This window comes from Doryrhamphus excisus, linkage group LG3 (genome assembly GCF_037039965.1).
Source record: "Doryrhamphus excisus strain RoL-2023G ecotype Guam linkage group LG3, RoL_Dexc_Guam_v1.1, whole genome shotgun sequence".
NCBI lineage: Eukaryota > Metazoa > Chordata > Actinopteri > Syngnathiformes > Syngnathidae > Doryrhamphus > Doryrhamphus excisus.
The window spans coordinates 3,168,014-3,188,571 of record NC_136359.1 but is presented as its reverse complement, the minus strand read 5'-3'; the positions used below and the strand labels follow the sequence as shown (position 1 = coordinate 3,188,571).

Here is a 20,558-nt window from a genome sequence, read left to right as displayed (position 1 = left end):
ATAGTTCCAGGTGGCTTAACTTATTCTAATTAATCTTGTTGGGTTGTTTTACTGTCAGACACACGGCGACTGTCCTTTCGTATATTTAGCAGCTTCCACCAATGATACGATACGATCCCCGTGGGGGGGGCTTTTGCTCAACGACATAAATCAACAAGCAACATAGGTACAATTCAATAGGTTTTGTGTCGGGAATATAAATAAGAGAAGACGTGCTTTCCTTTTTGTGTCATCCGTTTGATGGCAGCTTGATGACTTGCCTGCACAAAATGAAAAAAACAAAAAAACAAACTAGGATTGTAATGGCGTACATATTGTGGCCTTAGGCAGTATATTTAAAGCGGGGGAAGAAACACAAGAATATGTATGAATAGAAAATTTTTTTTTTTCTCTAACTACACAATGAGATGAATCATGTGGTGGAAGATAAATGTAAAAAAAAGGATGCTAACTTAAACAGAAACCACAATATCAGCTAAGCTACTATCATGCATTGACACCCTATTATAATCCAGCTAGCCTCACGTAGCAATGCAAGCTAATATATCTGCTAATGCCTCAGGCCTGTAAAAAAAAAAACACAAAAAACTATACACTTTTATTCACAGTACTTATGTGAAACATGAACACATATTTCTTTCCCTTTTCTTTGTATTCTAGCTTGAAAAAATGAGTTAAAATGAGCTAGCTAACAACAAATGACATGGGACAAAAAAAACCCTAAAAACATCACCAAGACTGTTCAATTTAAATAACTGTATATTGTATATTAACCAAGCTACAGCCATGTTATTATTATAGTGACTAACATAATAGCAAAACGACTTTTATCTCGCGGACAAAAACGCCGCGTCGCTAACCGCTAGTGTCAACATCAAGAATGGATAGCTAGCTCGCCGTTCCGCTACAAAGATTCAACAATATGCTCGTTTGTTGTCATTATTTTTTTACCTGAAGGCTGGAGAACACATTAATAATAATAATAATAACAATAATAATAACAACAACAAAAATAATAATAATAATAATAATAATAATAATAATAATAATAATAATTATTATTATTATTATTATTATAGTAATAATAATAATAATAACAATAATAATACTAATTATTATTATTATTATTATTATTATATTTATTATAATTATTATTATATTATCATCAATTATTATTATTATTAATAATAATAATAATGATAATAATAATAACAATAACAATTATTATTATTATTATTATTATTATTATTATTATTATTATTATTATTATTATTATTATTATGACAACATCAATAATAATAATAATAATGATTATTATTATTATTGTTATAATGACAACATCAATGACATCTTCAATAATAATAATAATAATTATTATTATTATTATTGTTGTTGATATTATTATTATTATTATCATATATCAATCATATTATCAGAGGTGCTGTTGATTCCGGTTTCCTCCCACATTCCAAAAACATGCTAGGTTAATTAGCGACTCCAAATTCTCCATAGATATGAATGTGAGTGTGAATGGTTGTTTGTCTATATGTGCCCTGTGATTGGCTGGCCACCAGTCCAGGGTGTACCCCGCCTCTCGCTCGAAGACAGCTGGGATAGGCTCCAGCACCCCTGTGACCCTCGTGAGGATAAGCGGTAGAAAATGAATGAATATATGTATCTGATAACATGGCAAAAACTGAAGGGGGCCTGCAAGCTGGCCCTGAGAGCCACTGGTCCATGTAGCGTTCAAGTGACCGAACCAAGACCTATATCTCAGGTTCGGGGTTCGGATGACCGTGTTCGTTGAAGCAAGTCCCATATAGAAGTAATACAGAGCCCCACTGATCCGTTAGGATCCCCACTGAGATTTTGATTAGATTTTTTTTTTTTTTTTTGCTTTAATTTCCAAAAAAAAGACAGAGAGAAAAAGAGAGTGAGATTGGCTCCCAAATGACAAGAGTGAAAGTAAATCTCGAGAGAGCAGGTTTTTCTTTTATCTTATCTGCCTGATGTCTAACAAAACACAAAAACCTTGACTTCAATGCATTGTTGACATCCGCGCCTTTTCAAAATGAATGATTCCGCGTTGTGTAGACATGACCTCTCTCCGATTTTGGGACAGCAAAGGATGGCTGCGAAATGAAAGATGGTTTTCTTTTTTTTTTTTTTCCATGACATGATGCCTCGCTATGATGTGTTTGCACTTGCAAAAATGCCCGTAAATTCTCCATTTTAATACCGCTACAAAAACAAATAACAACCAAGGTTCCAATTTAGCGTTGCGTCAAAATAGATTGCATTGACAGCTGTGGCTGTAGGCAACCTGCTGATGAAATGACGATATTTGCGTTGCAGTATTATGAGTGTCAAGCCTAAAATGTCAGTGATGCATGCCGTAGCCTACACCAAACTTGTGTCCTGTGGGCCACATATGGCCCGCGGGGCCACATGTTTGAGACCCCTGCCTTGATATGAAAGTTTAATGTCAGTGCGGCCCGCGCAAGTTTGACATGGATGCTGTATGGTATCATGTACCCAGAAAAAATTATTACGTTTGATTAATGTTCATGTTAAAGGTTAAATAACTGTTAATAGTTATCCTCACGATCCGTGTGGAAGTGGTAAGTTTTTGGCTATTTAAGTTTAAAGGAAATAACTTGAAGGCTACCGTTTAGGTCGCTAGCTCTCTAGTTTGCGAGTTAGTTAGTCAGTTACAGAAACAAATAAGCGCTATTCCGCATCTAAATAAAGCACTTGTGTACGCTCGTGTCCAAAAATAGAGTTTTGATGTGTGAGCTGGTGTTGTGGACGATGTACTAGCTTGCACCTACGTGAAATAACTACTTAATTAACATAAGGTGGCGCACATCACCTGCATTGGTTTGTATGCCAGCTGCCGGCTGTCGTCCATCTTTTCATTATCTTCTCATTACTTCCGGAAAGAAGCATCGCAGTAAATCAGTGTCATCCATCACAGGCTGACGTACCTGCCCACCTTTTCCGCCACATCACCGGGGGTTGAATGGACTTCATCGGCCAACGAGTCTCCTAATTGACTGACTGATTTCCTGTGTCTTGATTTTAGATCACCAACCGCTACATTTATGACTCGGTGCTGCTGCTGGCCAACACCTTCCACAGGAAGCTGGAGGACAGGAAGTGGCACAGCATGGCCAGTCTCAGCTGCATCAGGAAAAACTCCAAACCCTGGCAAGGAGGGAAGAGCATGCTGGATACTGTCAAAAAGGTAATGGCATTAAAATATCAGCACCTCTTTAGTGCATCCCTTAGAGGGAGTTTTTCCTTGCCTCTGTCACCAAAGTGCTTGTCTACATGGGGTTCAGTCAATTTTTTCGTCGCCAAAGTGCTTACTCATTTGAGTTTGAGTCGGTTTTTCTTTCTTAGAGGGAGTTTTTCCTTGCCTCTGTCGTCAAACTGCATGTTTACATTATAATATGTGGGTTGGTATGGGTTAACAGACTCTTGGTTCTGTTTCAAGTTTCTTCCTTCAAGGATGTACTGTATTTCCTTACCTCTGTCACCAAAGTACTTGTCTGCATGAGGTTCAGTCAATTTGTCCGTCGCCCAAGTGCTTACTCATTTGAGTTTGAGTCAGTTTTTTTTTTTCTTAGAGGGAGTTTTTCCTTGCCTCTGTCGTCAAACTGCATGTTTACCATATGGGGGTTGGTATGGGTTGAGTTAGTTATGGGCTAACAGACTCTTGGTTCTGTTTCAAGTTTCTTTCTTCAAGGATATACTGTATTTCCTTGCCTCTGTTACCAAAGTGCTTATCTACATGGGGTTCAGTCCATTTTTCCGTCGCCTAAGTTCTTACTCATTTGAGTTTGAGTCGGTTTTCCTTTCTAAGATGGAGTTTTTCCTTGCCTCTGTCACCAAAGTGCTTGTCTACATGGGGTTCAGTCAATTTTTCCGTCGCCGAAGTGCTTACTCATTTGAGTTTGAGTCGGTTTTCCTTTCTTAGACAGAGTTTTTCCTTGCCTCTGTCGTCAAACTGCATGTTTACAACATGGAGGTTGGTATGGGTTGAGTTAGTTATGGGCTAACAGACTCTTGGTTCTGTTTCAAGTTTCTTCCTTCAAGGATGTAGTGTATTTCCTTGCCTCTGTCACCAAAGTGCTTGTCTACATGGGGTTCAGTCCATTTTTCCGTCGCCTAAGTTCTTACTCATTTGAGTTTGAGTCGGTTTTCCTTTCTAAGATGGAGTTTTTCCTTGCCTCTGTCACCAAAGTGCTTGTCTACATGGGGTTCAGTCAATTTTTCCGTCGCCGAAGTGCTTACTCATTTGAGTTTGAGTCGGTTTTCCTTTCTTAGACAGAGTTTTTCCTTGCCTCTGTCGTCAAACTGCATGTTTACAACATGGAGGTTGGTATGGGTTGAGTTAGTTATGGGCTAACAGACTCTTGGTTCTGTTTCAAGTTTCTTCCTTCAAGGATGTAGTGTATTTCCTTGCCTCTGTCACCAAAGTGCTTGTCTACATGGGGTTCAGTCCATTTTTCCGTCGCCGAAGTGCTTACTCATTTGAGTTTGAGTCGGTTTTCCTTTCTAAGATGGAGTTTTTCCTTGCCTCTGTCACCAAAGTGCTTGTCTACATGGGGTTCAGTCAATTTTTCTGTCGCCGAAGTGCTTACTCATTTGAGTTTGAGTCGGTTTTCCTTTCTTAGACAGAGTTTTTCCTTGCCTCTGTCGTCAAACTGCATGTTTACAATATGTGGGTTGGTATGAATTGAGTTAGTTATGGGCTAACAGACTCTTGGTTCTGTTTCAAGTTTCTTCCTTCAAGGATGTACTGTATTTCCTTGCCTCTGTCGCCAAAGTGCTTGTCTACATGGGGTTCAGTCCATTTTTCCGTCGCCTAAGTTCTTACTCATTTGAGTTTGAGTCAGTTTTCCTGTCTTAGAGGGAGTTTTTCCTTGCCTCTGTCATCAAACTGCATGTTTACATTATAATATGTGGGTTGGTATGGGTTAACAGACTCTTGGTTCTGTTTCAAGTTTTTTCCTTCAAGGATGTACTGCATTTCCTTGCCTCTGTCACCAAAGTGCTTGTCTACATGGGGTTCAGTCAATTTTTCCGTCGCCAAAGTGCTTACTCATTTCAGTTTGTCGTTTTTTTTTTAGAGGGAGTTTTTCCTTGCCTCTGTCGTCAACTGCATGTTTACAATATGTGTGTTGGTATGGATTAAGTTAGTTATGGGCTAACAGAATCTTGGTTCTGTTTCAAGTTTCTTCCTTCAAGGATGTACTGTATTTCCTTACCTCTGTCACCAAAGTACTTGTCTGCATGAGGTTCAGTCAATTTGTCCGTCGCCCAAGTGCTTACTCATTTGAGTTTGAGTCAGTTTTTTTTTCTTAGAGGGAGTTTTTCCTTGCCTCTGTCGTCAAACTGCATGTTTACCATATGGGGGTTGGTATGGGTTGAGTTAGTTATGGGCTAACAGACTCTTGGTTCTGATTCAAGTTTCTTTCTTCAAGGATATACTGTATTTCCTTGCCTCTGTTATCAAAGTGCTTATCTACATGGGGTTCAGTCAATTTTTCCGTCGCCCAAGTGCTTACTCATTTGAGTTTGAGTCGGTTTTCCTTTCTTAGATGGAGTTTTTCCTTGCCTCTGTCATCAAACTGCATATTTACAATATGGAGGTTGGTATGGGTTAAGTTATGTTTTTCCTTGCCTCTGTCGCCAGTGTGCTTGCCAGGGCTCGATTGCTTGTCTGATAAGACAATTGGCCACCTACAGTTTTTAGTTATAGTTTCTTCCTTAGTTTTTCCTTGCCTCTGTCGTCACAAACAGCATGTTCGTCAACTGAAGCAGGCAGCCATACCACACGGGAGTTTTGCTTGTGTTCGAGGTTCCTTCCTTTGATGATGTTTTTTCCTTGCCTCTGTCGCCAGTGTGCTTGCCATGGCTCGATCGCTTGTCTGATAAGACAGTTAGCCACCTACAGTTTTTAGTTATAGTTTCTTCCTTAGTTTTTCCTTGCCTCTGTCGTCACAAACGGCATGTTTGTCAACTGAAACTTGTCTCTTGTGTACCTGTTTTAGAGCTGGTTAAATTCATTTGGCACAGAGAGTGAAACATATTTCTTGTTAAATCATAAACTTTTGTTAGGATTTTTTTTGTTGTTGGCTGAGGAAGCTGGTTCTCTTTGCTCCAATCATTTTTACAATATGGTGTCGCTGTACAAGTCCTCCCGGGATCAAGACCGACATGAGTGACATCCTAAGACGTTTGGTTGTGTGTGTGTGTTATTCTCTTCCCAACCTGTAGAAAGCTCATTGTTCTTAATTCCAAAAGTACATATTCCGGTAAAAGTTTCAGCATTTTCTCAACATGAAACAAACGTTGTTGAACGGCAAACGTCAAAAAAAGAACATAAGATTCAATTAACAACTTTTCAGCAGTTCCTGAAAAGTTCACTTTTTAAAAAATCCTGCAGCTATTATTTTTCCGAATCTGTTTTTGCATTTCACCTTGAGTGTCGACTCGTATTTGCCGGAGTCCTTTCATCGCGCTTAAATCCAGTCAACGCACCCCCCCCCCACAAAAAAAAAAAAAAAAATTCCACAAGCGGCGGCTGCACTGACTGACTGACGGCGCCAAGTGAAATGCTAATTTAGGATTAGCGAACAGACATTAATAAATGTAGCGCGGTGGCTTTGGTATCTATCGCTGCATTTCACCTTGAGATTTGGCGACGCTTTCATCAGCGGCCCGTGCGACTGATGAAGAAGGCGTCCTGATGGCGGTCTTCTCTGAGCTGATTTAAAGACCCCCGTCTACACATGACAGAGCTGACTTTTTAACAGCACGTATTTTTTGTTCCATTTTAGGACGCGTGCGTGCCTGTGCCTTTTAATTAGCGCTTTGCTACGCAGGACCATCATGTTAATGATGCCGGTAACGATACCGGTAACGAGCTATTGCTGTGAGCATTGCATTTTATTGCTAATGTTGGATTAATCCTTGAATTAATAGATATAAATGTCTAGAAAAACTAAATAAAATGAAATAATTGTTTTAATTGAACTAAATAACAATAAGTTATGGACCATTATGCTAATGATACACTCATTTTTAAATATATTTTCCGGTAACGAGTTATTGCTGTGAGCATTGCATTTTATTGCTCAGGTTGGATTAATCCTTGAATTAATAGATATAAATGTCGAGAAAAACTAAATTAAATGAAATAATTGTTTTAATTGAACTAAATAACAATAAGTTATGGACCATTATGCTAATGATACACTAATTTTTAAATATATTTTACCGGTAACGAGTTATTGCTGTGAGCATTGCATTTTATTGCTCAGGCTGGATTAATCCTTGAATTAATAGATAGAAATGTCTAGAAAAAATTAAATAAAATGAATTAACTGTTTTAATTGAACTAAATAACAATAAGTTATGGACCATCATGCTAATGATACACTCATTTTTAAATATATTTTCCGGTAACGAGTTATTGCTGTGAGCATTGCATTTTATTGCTAATGTTGGATTAATCCTTGAATTAATAGATAGAAATGTCTAGAAAAATGAAATAAAATGAAATAATTTTTTTAATTGAACTAAATAACAATAAGTTATTATACATTGGATTATAATTGCATGATTTTACTGATCACTAGAATTGGAAATGCAGTTTAATTCTTTCAAAAATATCATAGAAAAAAATAGCTTCTACAAAAGTTCTACAAAAATTTTTGGAAATATTGTTGTTATGATGTTTTTGCAAAATTTTTATAATCATCAAAATAGTTTTCACTTTCCCAAGCATCTCCCAAACACAACATAGCCCAGCCATTGTAACTTTGTGTTAGCATTTTCCTGCATGTTGCGTCCTCTGAGACCCGAAACCGGCTGACGTTGATGGCTGTGAGTTGATGGAAGATGAGGTGTTGACTCCGTGAAAGTTTTTTTTATTTTAACGGAAGAACAAAGCTGTCTTTCCTGACACTTTTGCTTTCTTTGCCGCTTGTCTCCAACACGAGCCAACACTTTGAATGGCTATAATGGTCTACCTGTCTTCTCTTGTTATGGGCCCCGTACTCACCATTATGATGCAATTTATGAGTCAGTGCAGTGAAATATGCTCAGCGTAATGGTACAAGAGGGTGGGCTAACTGCAGAAAGCTCTTAGATTACATCACTTCAAAGTTATTAAACTTCACGTCGTGTATTATTTAGCTTCCGACGACGTAAACGTACTCGTCACAGCTAACGTTCTTACATTTGTTACCAACGATACAACGCAAACAATATGGCACCATACAAGTAATGATACGGATGTGGTGCAATACAACACAATGGGATACAGTATGATACTACACAATACGCTATGATAGTATAGTACATGACAATGCCATAGAATACATTATGGTGGAATACTATAGTACACTCGGCTACACAATAAGCTACGATATGGCAGTAATACCAGTATAGTACATGACAATGCCATAGAATACACTGTGGTGGAATACTATACGTGCGGCCCCCGTGTGGAACCTTGGTTAGCATCCGCCTGGGTTAGAGTGTTTTTCAGTCAATGTCTAAAATGTACACTTAAATTTTGCCTCGGTTTGCATACATTGTGGCACAAGTCGTGTTGTTAGTACACTGTGCGAGTCCTTAATGTATTTTTATCGCAAAGCAGCCTTCCTTGTTAGCATCCTATTAGCTAGCTAAACAAAATGGCAACCAGAATACCAATATACGTATATAATACCATTATCGGATACTGGTCAGAAACGACTTTTCCCTCTGCATCTCATTTTGTGAGTATCCAATTTTGTACCGTGTAACCTTGGTTAGCATCCGCCTGGGTTAAAGTGTTTTTCAGTCAATGTCTAAAATGTAAACCTAACTTTTGCCTCGGTTTGCATACATTGTGGCACAAGTCATGCTGTTAGTACACTGTGTGAATCCTTAATGTATTTTTATCGTAAAGCAGCCTTCCTTGTTAGCATCCTATTAGCTAGCTAAACCAATATATGTATGTATATAATACCAATATCAGATACTGGTCAGAAATTACTTTTCCCTCTGCATCTCATTTTGTGAGTATCCAATTTTGTACCGTGGAACCTTGGTTAGCATCCGCCTTGGTTAGAGTGTTTTTCAGTCAATGTCTAAAATGTACACCTAAATTTTGCCTCGGTTTACATACATTGTGGCACAAGTCGTGTTGTTAGTACACTGTGCGAGTCCTTAATGTATTTTTATCGCAAAGCAGCCTTCCTTGTTAGCATCCTATTAGCTAGCTAAACAAAATGGCAACCAGAATACCAATATACGTATAGAATACCATTATCGGATACTGGTCAGAAACGACTTTTCCCTCTACATCTCATTTTGTTAGTATCCAATTTTGTACCGTGGAACCTTGGTTAGCATCCGCCTGGGTTAGAGTATTTTTCAGTCAATGTCTAAAATGTACATCAAAATTTTGCCTTGGTTTGCATACATTGTGGCACAAGTCGTGTTGTTAGTACACTGTGTGATTTCTTAATGTATTTTTATTGCAAAGCAGCCTTCCTTGTTAGCATCCTATCAGCTAGCTAAACAAAATGGCAACCAGAATACCAATATACGTATATAATACCATTATCGGATACTGGTCAGAAACGACTTTTCCCTCTGCATCTCATTTTGTTAGTATCCAATTTTGTACCGTGGAACCTTGGTTAGCATCCGCCTTGGTTAGAGTGTTTTTCAGTCAATGTCTAAAATGTACACCTAAATTTTGCCTCGGTTTGCATACATTGTGGCACAAGTCGTGTTGTTAGTACACTGTGCGAGTCCTTAATGTATTTTTATCGCAAAGCAGCCTTCCTTGTTAGCATCCTATTAGCTAGCTAAACAAAATGGCAACCAGAATACCAATATACTTATGTAATACCATTATCGGATACTGGTCAGAAACGACTTTTCCCTCTGCATCTCATTTTGTTAGTATCCAATTTTGTACCGTGGAACCTTGGTTAGCATCCGCCTTGGTTAGAGTATTTTTCAGTCAATGTCTAAAATGTACATCAAAATTTTGCCTTGCTTTGCATACATTGTGGCACAAGTCGTGTTGTTAGTACACTGTGTGATTTCTTAATGTATTTTTATTGCAAAGCAGCCTTCCTTGTTAGCATCCTATCAGCTAGCTAAACAAAATGGCAACCAGAATACCAATATACGTATATAATACCATTATCGGATACTGGTCAGAAACGACTTTTCCCTCTGCATCTCATTTTGTGAGTATCCAATTTTGTACCGTGTAACCTTGGTTAGCATCCGCCTGGGTTAGAGTATTTTTCAGTCAATGTCTAAAATGTACACTTAAATTTTGCCTCGGTTTACATACATTGTGGCACAAGTCGTGTTGTTAGTACACTGTGTGAGTCCTTAATGTATTTTCATCGCATAGCAGCCTTCCTTGTTAGCATCCTATTAGCTAGCTAAACAAAATGGCAACCAGAATACCAATATACGTATATAATACCATTATCGGATACTGGTCAGAAACGACTTTTCCCTCTGCATCTCATTTTGTTAGTATCCAATTTTGTACCGTGGAACCTTGGTTAGCATCCGCCTTGGTTAGAGTGTTTTTCAGTCAATGTCTAAAATGTACATCAAAATTTTGCCTTGGTTTGCATACATTGTGGCACAAGTCGTGTTGTTAGTACACTGTGTGATTTCTTAATGTATTTTTATTGCAAAGCAGCCTTCCTTGTTAGCATCCTATCAGCTAGCTAAACAAAATGGCAACCAGAATACCAATATACGTATATAATACCATTATCGGATACTGGTCAGAAACGACTTTTCCCTCTGCATCTCATTTTGTTAGTATCCAATTTTGTACCGTGGAACCTTGGTTAGCATCCGCCTTGGTTAGAGTGTTTTTCAGTCAATGTCTAAAATGTACATCAAAATTTTGCCTTGGTTTGCATACATTGTGGCACAAGTCGTGTTGTTAGTACACTGTGTGAGTCCTTAATGTATTTTCATCGCATAGCAGCCTTCCTTGCTAGCATCATATTAGCTAGCTAAACAAAATGGCAACCACAATATACGTATATAATACCAATATCGGATACTGGTCAGAAACGACGTTTCCCTCTGCATCTCATTTTGTGAGTATCCAATTTTGTACCGTGGAACCTTGGTTAGCATCCGCCTTGGTTAGAGTATTTTTCAGTCAATGTCTAAAATGTACACATAAAATTTTGCCTCGGTTTTTGTACATTTTTCAGTTCACATACAAAACGGCGTATTTTTATTTTATTTTTTATCACAAAACATCCTTAGTTTCAAAGAAAGAAGCAAGCTTGCGGTTGACTTTACCAAACTGCTGGCACTTGGAACTTTCCGTGGCTTCATCTTGGGGTCATTGAGGTGACTACTACTATAGTACACTCGGCTACCGTGCGGCCTTGTTGTAATACAATGTGGTACAATATGTCACCATTGCATACAATATTGTATGATGCCATACAATGCAGTGTAAAGAACTGCTGCTTCCCGCCACTATATACTGTAGATCCTTTACCTTTACACAAGCGAGGCACAGGCGTACTATTGAAATATTATGCGTGACACACATACACAATCTGTCAAGCTCACATTGAGTGAGCCACACAGCAACATATCTCCTTCCCTAAAGCAGACGGAGTGTCACTTTCACTGCCAGACCATAAAACCAGGAGGCATGAACAAAAGGTTGCCGACTTTGCATGTGTGTGTGTGTGTGTGTGTTACAGACTGCAGTACGGACTTTGTTTGTAGTGCACAACTGGAGCCGAATAAAACGCTCACTCTAATCACTGTACTGACAAAATGGTGAAATATGCAAATAAAAACACTAACGAGCAATAACCATTTGTTGCAGTTTGGAGTGAGCGGACTCACCAGTTTCCTGGAGTTCACCGACAACGGCACCAATCCCAACATCTTCTTTGAGATCCTGGGGACAAACTACGGCGAGGACAGAGGGCGGGGAGTCAGCAGGGTAAGTCCACACATCGTGCTATGCTAATCACATCCGAAGCTGATTTAGTCTACCGACCGTGGCCCTTACCGTTTAATCTCATTTGCTTTCTTACGTGGAACCATTTTGCATTTTCAATTTTTGTCCTAGATTCAATGTCGTTTAACGGGCAGTTTAATTTGAGCTGCAAGTGGCAGTAAAATGTACTGATGGGTGAAATGGTCTATTTTTTTCCACCAACAAGCTTTTACTTTTACACACATAAATAAGAAGCTTAAATAATAGATGTATTATTTATAATGTATTTTTATCGTAAAGCAGCCTTCCTTGTTAGCATCCTATTAGCAAGCTAAACAAAATGGCAACCAGAATACCAATATCGAATACTGGTCAGAAAAAGCTTTTCCCTCTGCATCTCATTTTTTGAAGAATCCAATTTTGTACCTTGGAACCTTGGTTAGCATCCGCCTTGGTTAGAGTGTTTTTCAGTCAATGTCTAAAATGTACATCTAAATTTTGCCTTGGTTTACATACATTGTGGCACAAGTCGTGTTGTTAGTACACTGTGTGAGTCCTTAATGTATTTTTATCGCAAAGCAGCCTTCCTTGTTAGCATCATATTAGCTAGCTAAACAAAATGGCAACCAGAATACCAATATCGAATACTGGTCAGAAAAAACTTTTCCCTCTGCATCTCATTTTTTGAAGAATCCAATTTTGTACCTTGGAACCTTGGTTAGCATCCGCCTTGGTTAGAGTGTTTTTCAGTCAATGATCTAAAATGTACACCTAAATTTTGCCTCGGTTTACATTCATTGTGGCACAAGTCGTGTGGTTAGTACACTGTGTGAGTCCTTAATGTATTTTTATCGCAAAGCAGCCTTCCTTGTTAGCATCCTATTAGCTAGCTAAACAAAATGACAACCAGAATACCAATATACGTATATAATACCAATATTGAATACTGGTCAGAAAAGACTTTTCTCTCTGCATCTCATTTTGTGAGTATCCAAATTTGTACCGTGGAACCTTGGTTAGCATCCGTCTGGGTTAGAGTGTTTTTCAGTCAATGTCTAAAATTTACACCTAAATTTTGCCTCGGTTTGCATACATTGGGGCACAAGTCGTGTGGTTAGTACACTTTGTCACGAGCTATCAGTGCACTCACAAGCTTGTCAACCCAGTGGGAATCATGGGAGGTCATTATAAAAAAAACAGTATAACAGTCAATCATCTTACAAATACCACCAAACTCATCACACAGCAACTTAACACTAAAAAGGTATACCTGATACATGCACAAACAGTTACTAATACAAGTTTAAAGTGGGAAAAAAAATGCATTGCGTCTGAGTGACACATTCATTGAGGCACTGCAATGACGTCAGCCTCCCTCTGGACTTTGTGCTTCTCTGGCCGGAGCTAACATTTCAGCACCATCCATTATGGTGAAACTTAAAAATTTTGTTGCACGTTTGTATTTTTATCAAGTGTATCTTTTGAGTGTTAAGTTGATGTGTGATGAGTTTAGTGTTATTTGGAAGATGATACAGCGAGTCAGACTGTTGTTGCACTGTTGTGTGTATAATGACCTCATCATGTCATTATATTACTTTTTTTAACGTATTGTATGAAAATGAAGTATTTATTTCTATTAATATATCACACAAATGTAAGATACCCAATGGGATACGCTGTGGTCATCTACGACCATACTTCTCCAGAGTGAGATGTTATCTCAGCTGAAGAAGCACACAGATAGCGTCCTCCATGACTGAAGTATGTGCAGATAAGTAAAGATGGTGTGCGGTGATTATGATCAAGCAGCGAGAAAAAAGCTTGCAATCACAGCCAAAATTAATCTTTACATCATACGGCATTATTATATTAGAGGCACAAATCCTTTTAATTAAAAGGCTTAATTACTTCTGTGGAAATCGAGGCACTTGTTAAAGAGTAAGCCTTCGTCTAATTTTGTTTTATAATACTAAGTGTGTATGTGTAGAAATTACACGGAAGCAGTCGACGACAGACTACAAAGCTGATATCGCTTTGAGAGAATGTCCTCATATTAACGTTTTTTTTTTTTTTAAAAGCAAGTGAGTGTTTCCCTAATGGTGGCACTTCCTGTGTGACACTTTTCATACACAGCGTGTAATCTTTTTATTAGTCTAATGGCAGCCTTTCTAGCCATTTCTCCAAGTTAGTAAAGGGCAAAACTGTGTTGGAAAGTAGCGGGGGGGGGGGGGGGGGGGGGCGGGGGGGTCGATTCATTGTTCCCATAGGAAATAATGGAAGATTGATGTAATCTGTTCCAGGGTCAAGCTGTGGCATTAAATCATTTATTAACTGTACAGGCAATGTTTGAAGTAATTTTTTAGAGTGTAAAAAAAAAAAAAAGTTTTACTGAAGATGAGAACTAAGCTGACATGCAAGTGTAAAAAGAAGTTAATTCTGGTATACCTACATTTCTGAAATATGTAAAGGAGTTTGTTGTTTTGACTATGCAGTGAACCTTGGTTAGCGTCGGCGTGTGTTTTGGTTAATGTTGAAAATCTATGCCACACTTTTGCCTCGGTTTACATACATTGTGGCACAAGTCGTGTTGTTAGTACACTGTGTGAGTCCTTAATGTATTTTTATCGCATAGCAGCCTTCCTTGTTAGCATCCTATTAGCTAGCTAAACAAAATGGCAACCACAATATACGTATATAATACCAATATCGGATACTGGTCAGAAATGACTTTTCCCTCTGCATCTCATTTTCTGAGTATCCAATTTTGTACCGTGGAACCTTGGTTAGCATCCGCCTTGGTTAGAGTGTTTTTCAGTCAATGTCTAAAATGTACACCTAAATTTTGCCTCGGTTTACATACATTGTGGCACAAGTCGTGTTGTTAGTACACTGTGTGAGTCCTTAATGTATTTTTATCGCAAAGCAGCCTTCCTTGTTAGCATCCTATTAGCTAGCTAAACAAAATGGCAACCAGAATACCAATATACGTATGTAATACCAATATCGAATACTGGTCAGAAACGACTTTTCCCTCTGCATCTCATTTTCTGAGTATCCAATTTTGTACCGTGGAACCTTGGTTAGCATCCGCCTTGGTTAGAGTGTTTTTCAGTCAATGTCTAAAATGTACACCTAAATTTTGCCTCGGTTTACATACATTGTGGCACAAGTCGTGTTGTTAGTACACTGTGTGAGTCCTTAATGTATTTTTATCGCAAAGCAGCCTTCCTTGTTAGCATCCTATTAGCTAGCTAAACAAAATGGCAACCAGAATACCAATATACATATATAATACCAATATCTAATACTGTTCAGAAAAAACTTTTCCCTCTGCATCTCATTTTTTGAAGAATCCAATTTTGTACCGTGGAACCTTGGTTAGCATCCGCCTTGGTTAGAGTGTTTTTCAGTCAATGTCTAAAATGTACACCTAAATTTTGCCTCGGTTTCCATACATTGTGGCACAAGTCGTGTTGTTAGTACACTGTGTGAGTCCTTAATGTATTTTCATCGCATAGCAGCCTTCCTTGTTAGCATCCTATTAGCTAGCTAAACAAAATGGCAGCCAGAATACCAATATACGTATATAATACCAATATCGGATACTGTTCAGAAAAAACTTTTCCCTCTGCATCTCATTTTTTGAAGAATCCAATTTTGTACCGTGGAACCTTGGTTAGCATCCGCCTTGGTTAGAGTGTTTTTCAGTCAATGTCTAAAATGTACACCTAAATTTTCCTCGGTTTGCATACATTTTTCAGTTAACATTTCTGGAACAGATTAATCGGATGTACATGATTCAAATAACGTCAGTTTTGGTCAGTCGGATCTTTTGTCAAATTATATTGAATTTGACAACCGTTAGTGGACATTTTTTTTTTTGTTTTTAATTCCCCAACTGATCGCTATCGGTATCAACGATACCAAGCTCGGTTTCTGCTTCACGTGGCATCGGTAAGAACATTTATGGTGTCGCACCACACTAATGTCTTCTTTTTTTTCTCTTTGCTCTTCCGCACATGTCAATCATGGAGCGCGCCGACACTTGTGGTGACATTTATCCCCGTCATACTTCACTGACGTGCGTATGATAATGGCAGCCGACACCTGAGATCGGTCATAATTATTCACAGCACATTGTGCTAGAATTGGCTTTCTGCTCCATTTCTCTCACTCGGTTCATCACACAGCAACCTACAGTGTATGTACAGTGTGCGTATGTATATATATATATTTATATATATATATTAATTTCTGTACAGCCACCGCCATGTGGTATTGCTTTGTTAGATATCCGTAACATCTTAAATGACGTCAACGACATCTGGTTTTTACATGTGAAACAGAAGTGGTTAATAAAAAGATGAGGGGAAAGTGTTCGATTAAACCACGAGTTCGAGTCCCTTCCACGTTTTCCATCATTTGGAGAATCAATGACCGGAAAACTGCACGGTTTTTAATTGTGGTCATCTTCAGCGATCATGTGACATCCAAAGACATTATGGCAAGTCTTATTAGAAATGTTTTTATCTGTGTAAGAGCTAAGTTTTGCGGGTATTACCAGGAGGATTAAAAGATGTGGTTTATTTTGATGTTCCGCCTTAGGGCCATTTGAGGCCCACGGCTCATTTTTTTTTTTTTATTTTACATACATTTTACAAAAGGATGGTGAAGGTTAAACTGAAACGACAACAAAATTTTAAAAATGATATTTGAATTTGAGCCATTCTGATTCCTTGTTTCTATACCGGTTCCAAACGATTCTCGATTCCGATTCTTTTCAGAGTTTCTTGAACGAAACGTCTGATTGTCCATTCGTTCATTTGGTATGCTGCTTATCCTCATTCAGGATGCGGCGTATCTTCGGGCGAGAGGCGGGGTACACCCTAGACTGGTGGCCAGCCAATCACAGGGCACATATAGACAAACAACCATTCACACTCACATTCATACCTATGGACAATTTGGAGTCGCTAATTAACCTAGCATGTTTTTGGAATCCGGAGTACCCGGAGAAAACCCACGCATGCACGGGGAGAACATGCAAACTCCACACAGAGATAGCCGAGGTTGGAATCGAACTCCGGTCTCCTAGCTGTGTGGCCTGCGCGCTAACCACTAATCCACCATACAGCCAATCTTTAACATATTAACTATATTTCTGAAAGGTTAGCTATTGTGTAGCGGTTGGCATAGCTGACTTCCGTATGTGTCGAAGTGATTTTGAAACACTCTAAAAGTAGAGTTTCCAGCATAAAAATATCAATATCTGCCTCTCAATCAATATGACGCATGTTTCCGCTGAGGAAGTGAAATTATAATAACCAAAAAAACATCAAACTTAAAGGGCAGATTGTGTTTTGTTTAACAACAGCGGTTGCTTACAGGAACCTTGGTCATTTTGATGGTGTTAAATTAATGCAGATTTTTGTAGAAAGTCAACAATGTGGATAGTTCTCAGCAGCCTCCGGCCTTGAACAACAAACAAAAGTGTGGTAGTGGTAATGGTATTTATTTAACACGTTTTTTCCTAAATGTATTAATTTATGATCGCTGTTTTGTGGTTTACTATGACTCAAAACTTATCGACTGACAAGTCATATTACATTAAAGAGACATTACCTTACATGACATGACCTTAACATCATGACCTGTCCGACATCACAAAGTGAAAACAAGTTCTCCCATTCCATGTGGAAGTGGTACGTTTTTGGCTTCTTAACTCCATTTGAAACCTTTACAATAAATAAATTGGAGGCCAACTATTTAGCTCAGTAGCTTGTTATGCTTAAATATTTAATAAACAGGCTGATCCTGTAGCCTGCGTTTAAGAGTAATAGTAATGGTTTAATTTCATTTGAACATGCATCAAATTGCAATTGAATGCATCACATAATCAGTTCCCAGTTCCACATGTCCAAAAGGAGTAGGAAGAAGCAAAGCTTATTAAATCCTACCCCTCCATCTGGTACTTTTACAATCAGTAACTGTTACATTTGTTCACTTCCTGCTTTCATAATATAGTTTAAGGTTTTTTTGTTTTGTTTTTTTTGTCCGAAGTACAAGGTGATATGACTATACAATGACATAATGGGTACCATAGTCAATATAGTAATATATTCCATAGTTTGATTCCACATACTGAAATGCTATGGCTTTTTAACGTAGTCCTAGTAATGTCATTTTAGTATTGGATGACATTTTTAGCTAATTATTTTTAGCCTTGTGCATTATTTTTGCTGTTTGAAGATGAACTATATCAGCAAGTTTAAGTATTTGTCATTTTAGAAATAAGGAGTTAGTATGTTCTCTGTATAGGCGGCATTATGAATTATCCTTACTGACCTTTTTTGCAGTACATTTAACGAGTGTATATTGTTTTTATAGTTATTACCACATATTTCCAGTGATTTCTGATTGAGAAAAATGTTTTGCTTTGTTCAATATTGAAATGTTTCTTTCCACCTTATGTTGTATATTTGTAATATGAGGTTTCCAGCTCATATTTTCATTTATGGGTGGGTAATGCAAACACTAAAGGGTAAGTAACTCTGTTGTTTTGCTTCTTTTTTTAATCCGGGAGCTCATGACGGACAGTGCAAGTGATTATTCCCATTATGTAAAAATAAGTTCTGCAGGGTGACGAAAAGGGGAAGGGAAAGTCACGCACAAAGCAAACAAATGTAAGAGAGGGATATACGTTACAGTCAGTTAGAGATGGTGCTCAGTAAATTCATCAGAGGGAGGAAAATATATGTATGCAGGAAAAGATGAGCACAGAGAAATATACATTCACAGAAAGATCCATATTCCTCTCCGATGTTCCATCCTGTTAGGTAGATTTGCATGTATCTTTATTCAGGAGGCTGCTGCTAGGTTACATGGAAGAAGAAGAATCTAGTAAAAGATGCATGGATTAAAAAAAAGAACACGAGTGCACGACCCAAGTCAAGAAAAGTCAAACTTTTTCTCTTTTTCCGTTTCATGCTTCATGACAGTTGAACCCTTACAGATCAATAAATTGTACATGGTTCCTTAGGTGCTAAGTTAAGGAACACTTATACAAGAATAACAATAAAAGTCTCAGGAAAGCTAATTGTGTGTATGACCTCCATGTTGCCTGTATGCGTTCCCTAGGCACCCCCCCTGAATGGTCTCCCCCGGGGATCACGTTTCAACATGGCTGGAGGTCAATTTAAAGCAGGGGTCTCAAACTCAATTTACTTGGGGGCCACTGGAGCTCAGGTCTTCCAAAAAAAAAAAACGAAAAAAATGCATTTATTAAAAATAAAAAAAATTAAAATTCCACTGTTCTCAAATATCTTACTTTTTATTTTTCTACACAAAATAAGATGAAAAAAAAATCAAGAATAAAGAAAATCAATCAGTAATAAATAAATAAATATAATAATAATCATAAAACAGCAAATAATAAAAACCACATATAGTTGGTGGGTAGACAAATTATTTTTTTTCAGATTAAAATGAACAAAGCATTATTAGAGCCCTGTAGACATGACAAAACACGACTATAGTCACATTTATACTCTTTTTATTTACAACATATTGCGCAACTGCAGGGTCTTGAGACACATGCTAACTCGCAAACTAGAGAGCTAGCGACCTAAACAGGTAGCCTCCAAGTTATTTCCTTTCAACTTAAATAGCCAAAAACTTACCACTTCCACACGGATAGGGAGGATAACTATTAACAGTTATTTAACCTTTAACATGAACATTAATCAAACGTAATATTTTTTTCTGGGTACATGATACCATACAGCATCCATATCAAACTTGCGCGGGCCGCACTAACATTAAATTTATTTATTTTTGCAGCATATTTTTAAAGAGTTTGTTGAACGTGAATCCTCATGAGAAGACTTTTGTCTGTGTTTTTTTACAGTGTGATACAAATGGAACACCTTTTAACAGGCACTCAGGCTGACACCTGAAATCACTTTAGGAAAATGGTTTCCAGTACCAGCCTTGAAGAACGTGTCAGTGTGCTCCTGGTGTCAAACGTCTTTGTGGCGTCTTTTCCCCTCAACTGTGGGTTGAAGTCTTTGAATACTATACGACAGGTCTGTCGGTTGCTTCCTCTTTTTTTTTCTGCGGCTCGATTGATGTCAGCAATTTGTCGTTCCTGGAAGGTCGTGTCAGTCGCAAGTGAGCGACTGACCAGCAAGTTACATTCTCGTTGACCACACGACAGTTGGATGCTGATTGAAACTGACAAGGTGCCGCTGGTGTCCTTGGGACCTGCTTAAGTCTGGGAGCGCTTGCGGAGTTCCTTTTTGGGACACTTGTCAGATGGAAATCATACAATATTTTCCTGGGGTGATTGTTTGTTGTTTAAATCATTCAATCCTAACTATTTTTCAAAAGCTGGCTATTTTTGATGATTTTTCAAGGCAGACAATATTATGTTTTAGGGCTATATAAACATGGTACCTACCAAAATAAAAGACTAGACCGAAAAAAATTCTACCTTTTTCCATTCATTCATTCATTTTCTACCAGGGTTCAATTC

General features: G+C 38.0%; 1 protein-coding gene across 5 annotated transcripts in view; it reads left to right on the top strand.

Moving 5' to 3' along the window:
- grid2 (glutamate receptor, ionotropic, delta 2) overlaps positions 1–20,558 on the top strand; it is a 487,185-nt gene that overhangs the window by 326,083 nt on the left and 140,544 nt on the right. For all 5 annotated transcript variants that reach the window (XR_009129664.2, XM_058071482.2, XM_058071485.2 and 2 more), the window contains exons 7-8: positions 3,086–3,247; positions 11,909–12,028. Coding sequence is in view for 4 of the 5 variants with exons in the window: in XM_058071482.2 (XP_057927465.2) it covers positions 3,086–3,247; positions 11,909–12,028 (282 nt within the window). In the remaining variant the exon portion in view is untranslated. The remainder of the gene's footprint in view (positions 1–3,085; positions 3,248–11,908; positions 12,029–20,558) is intronic.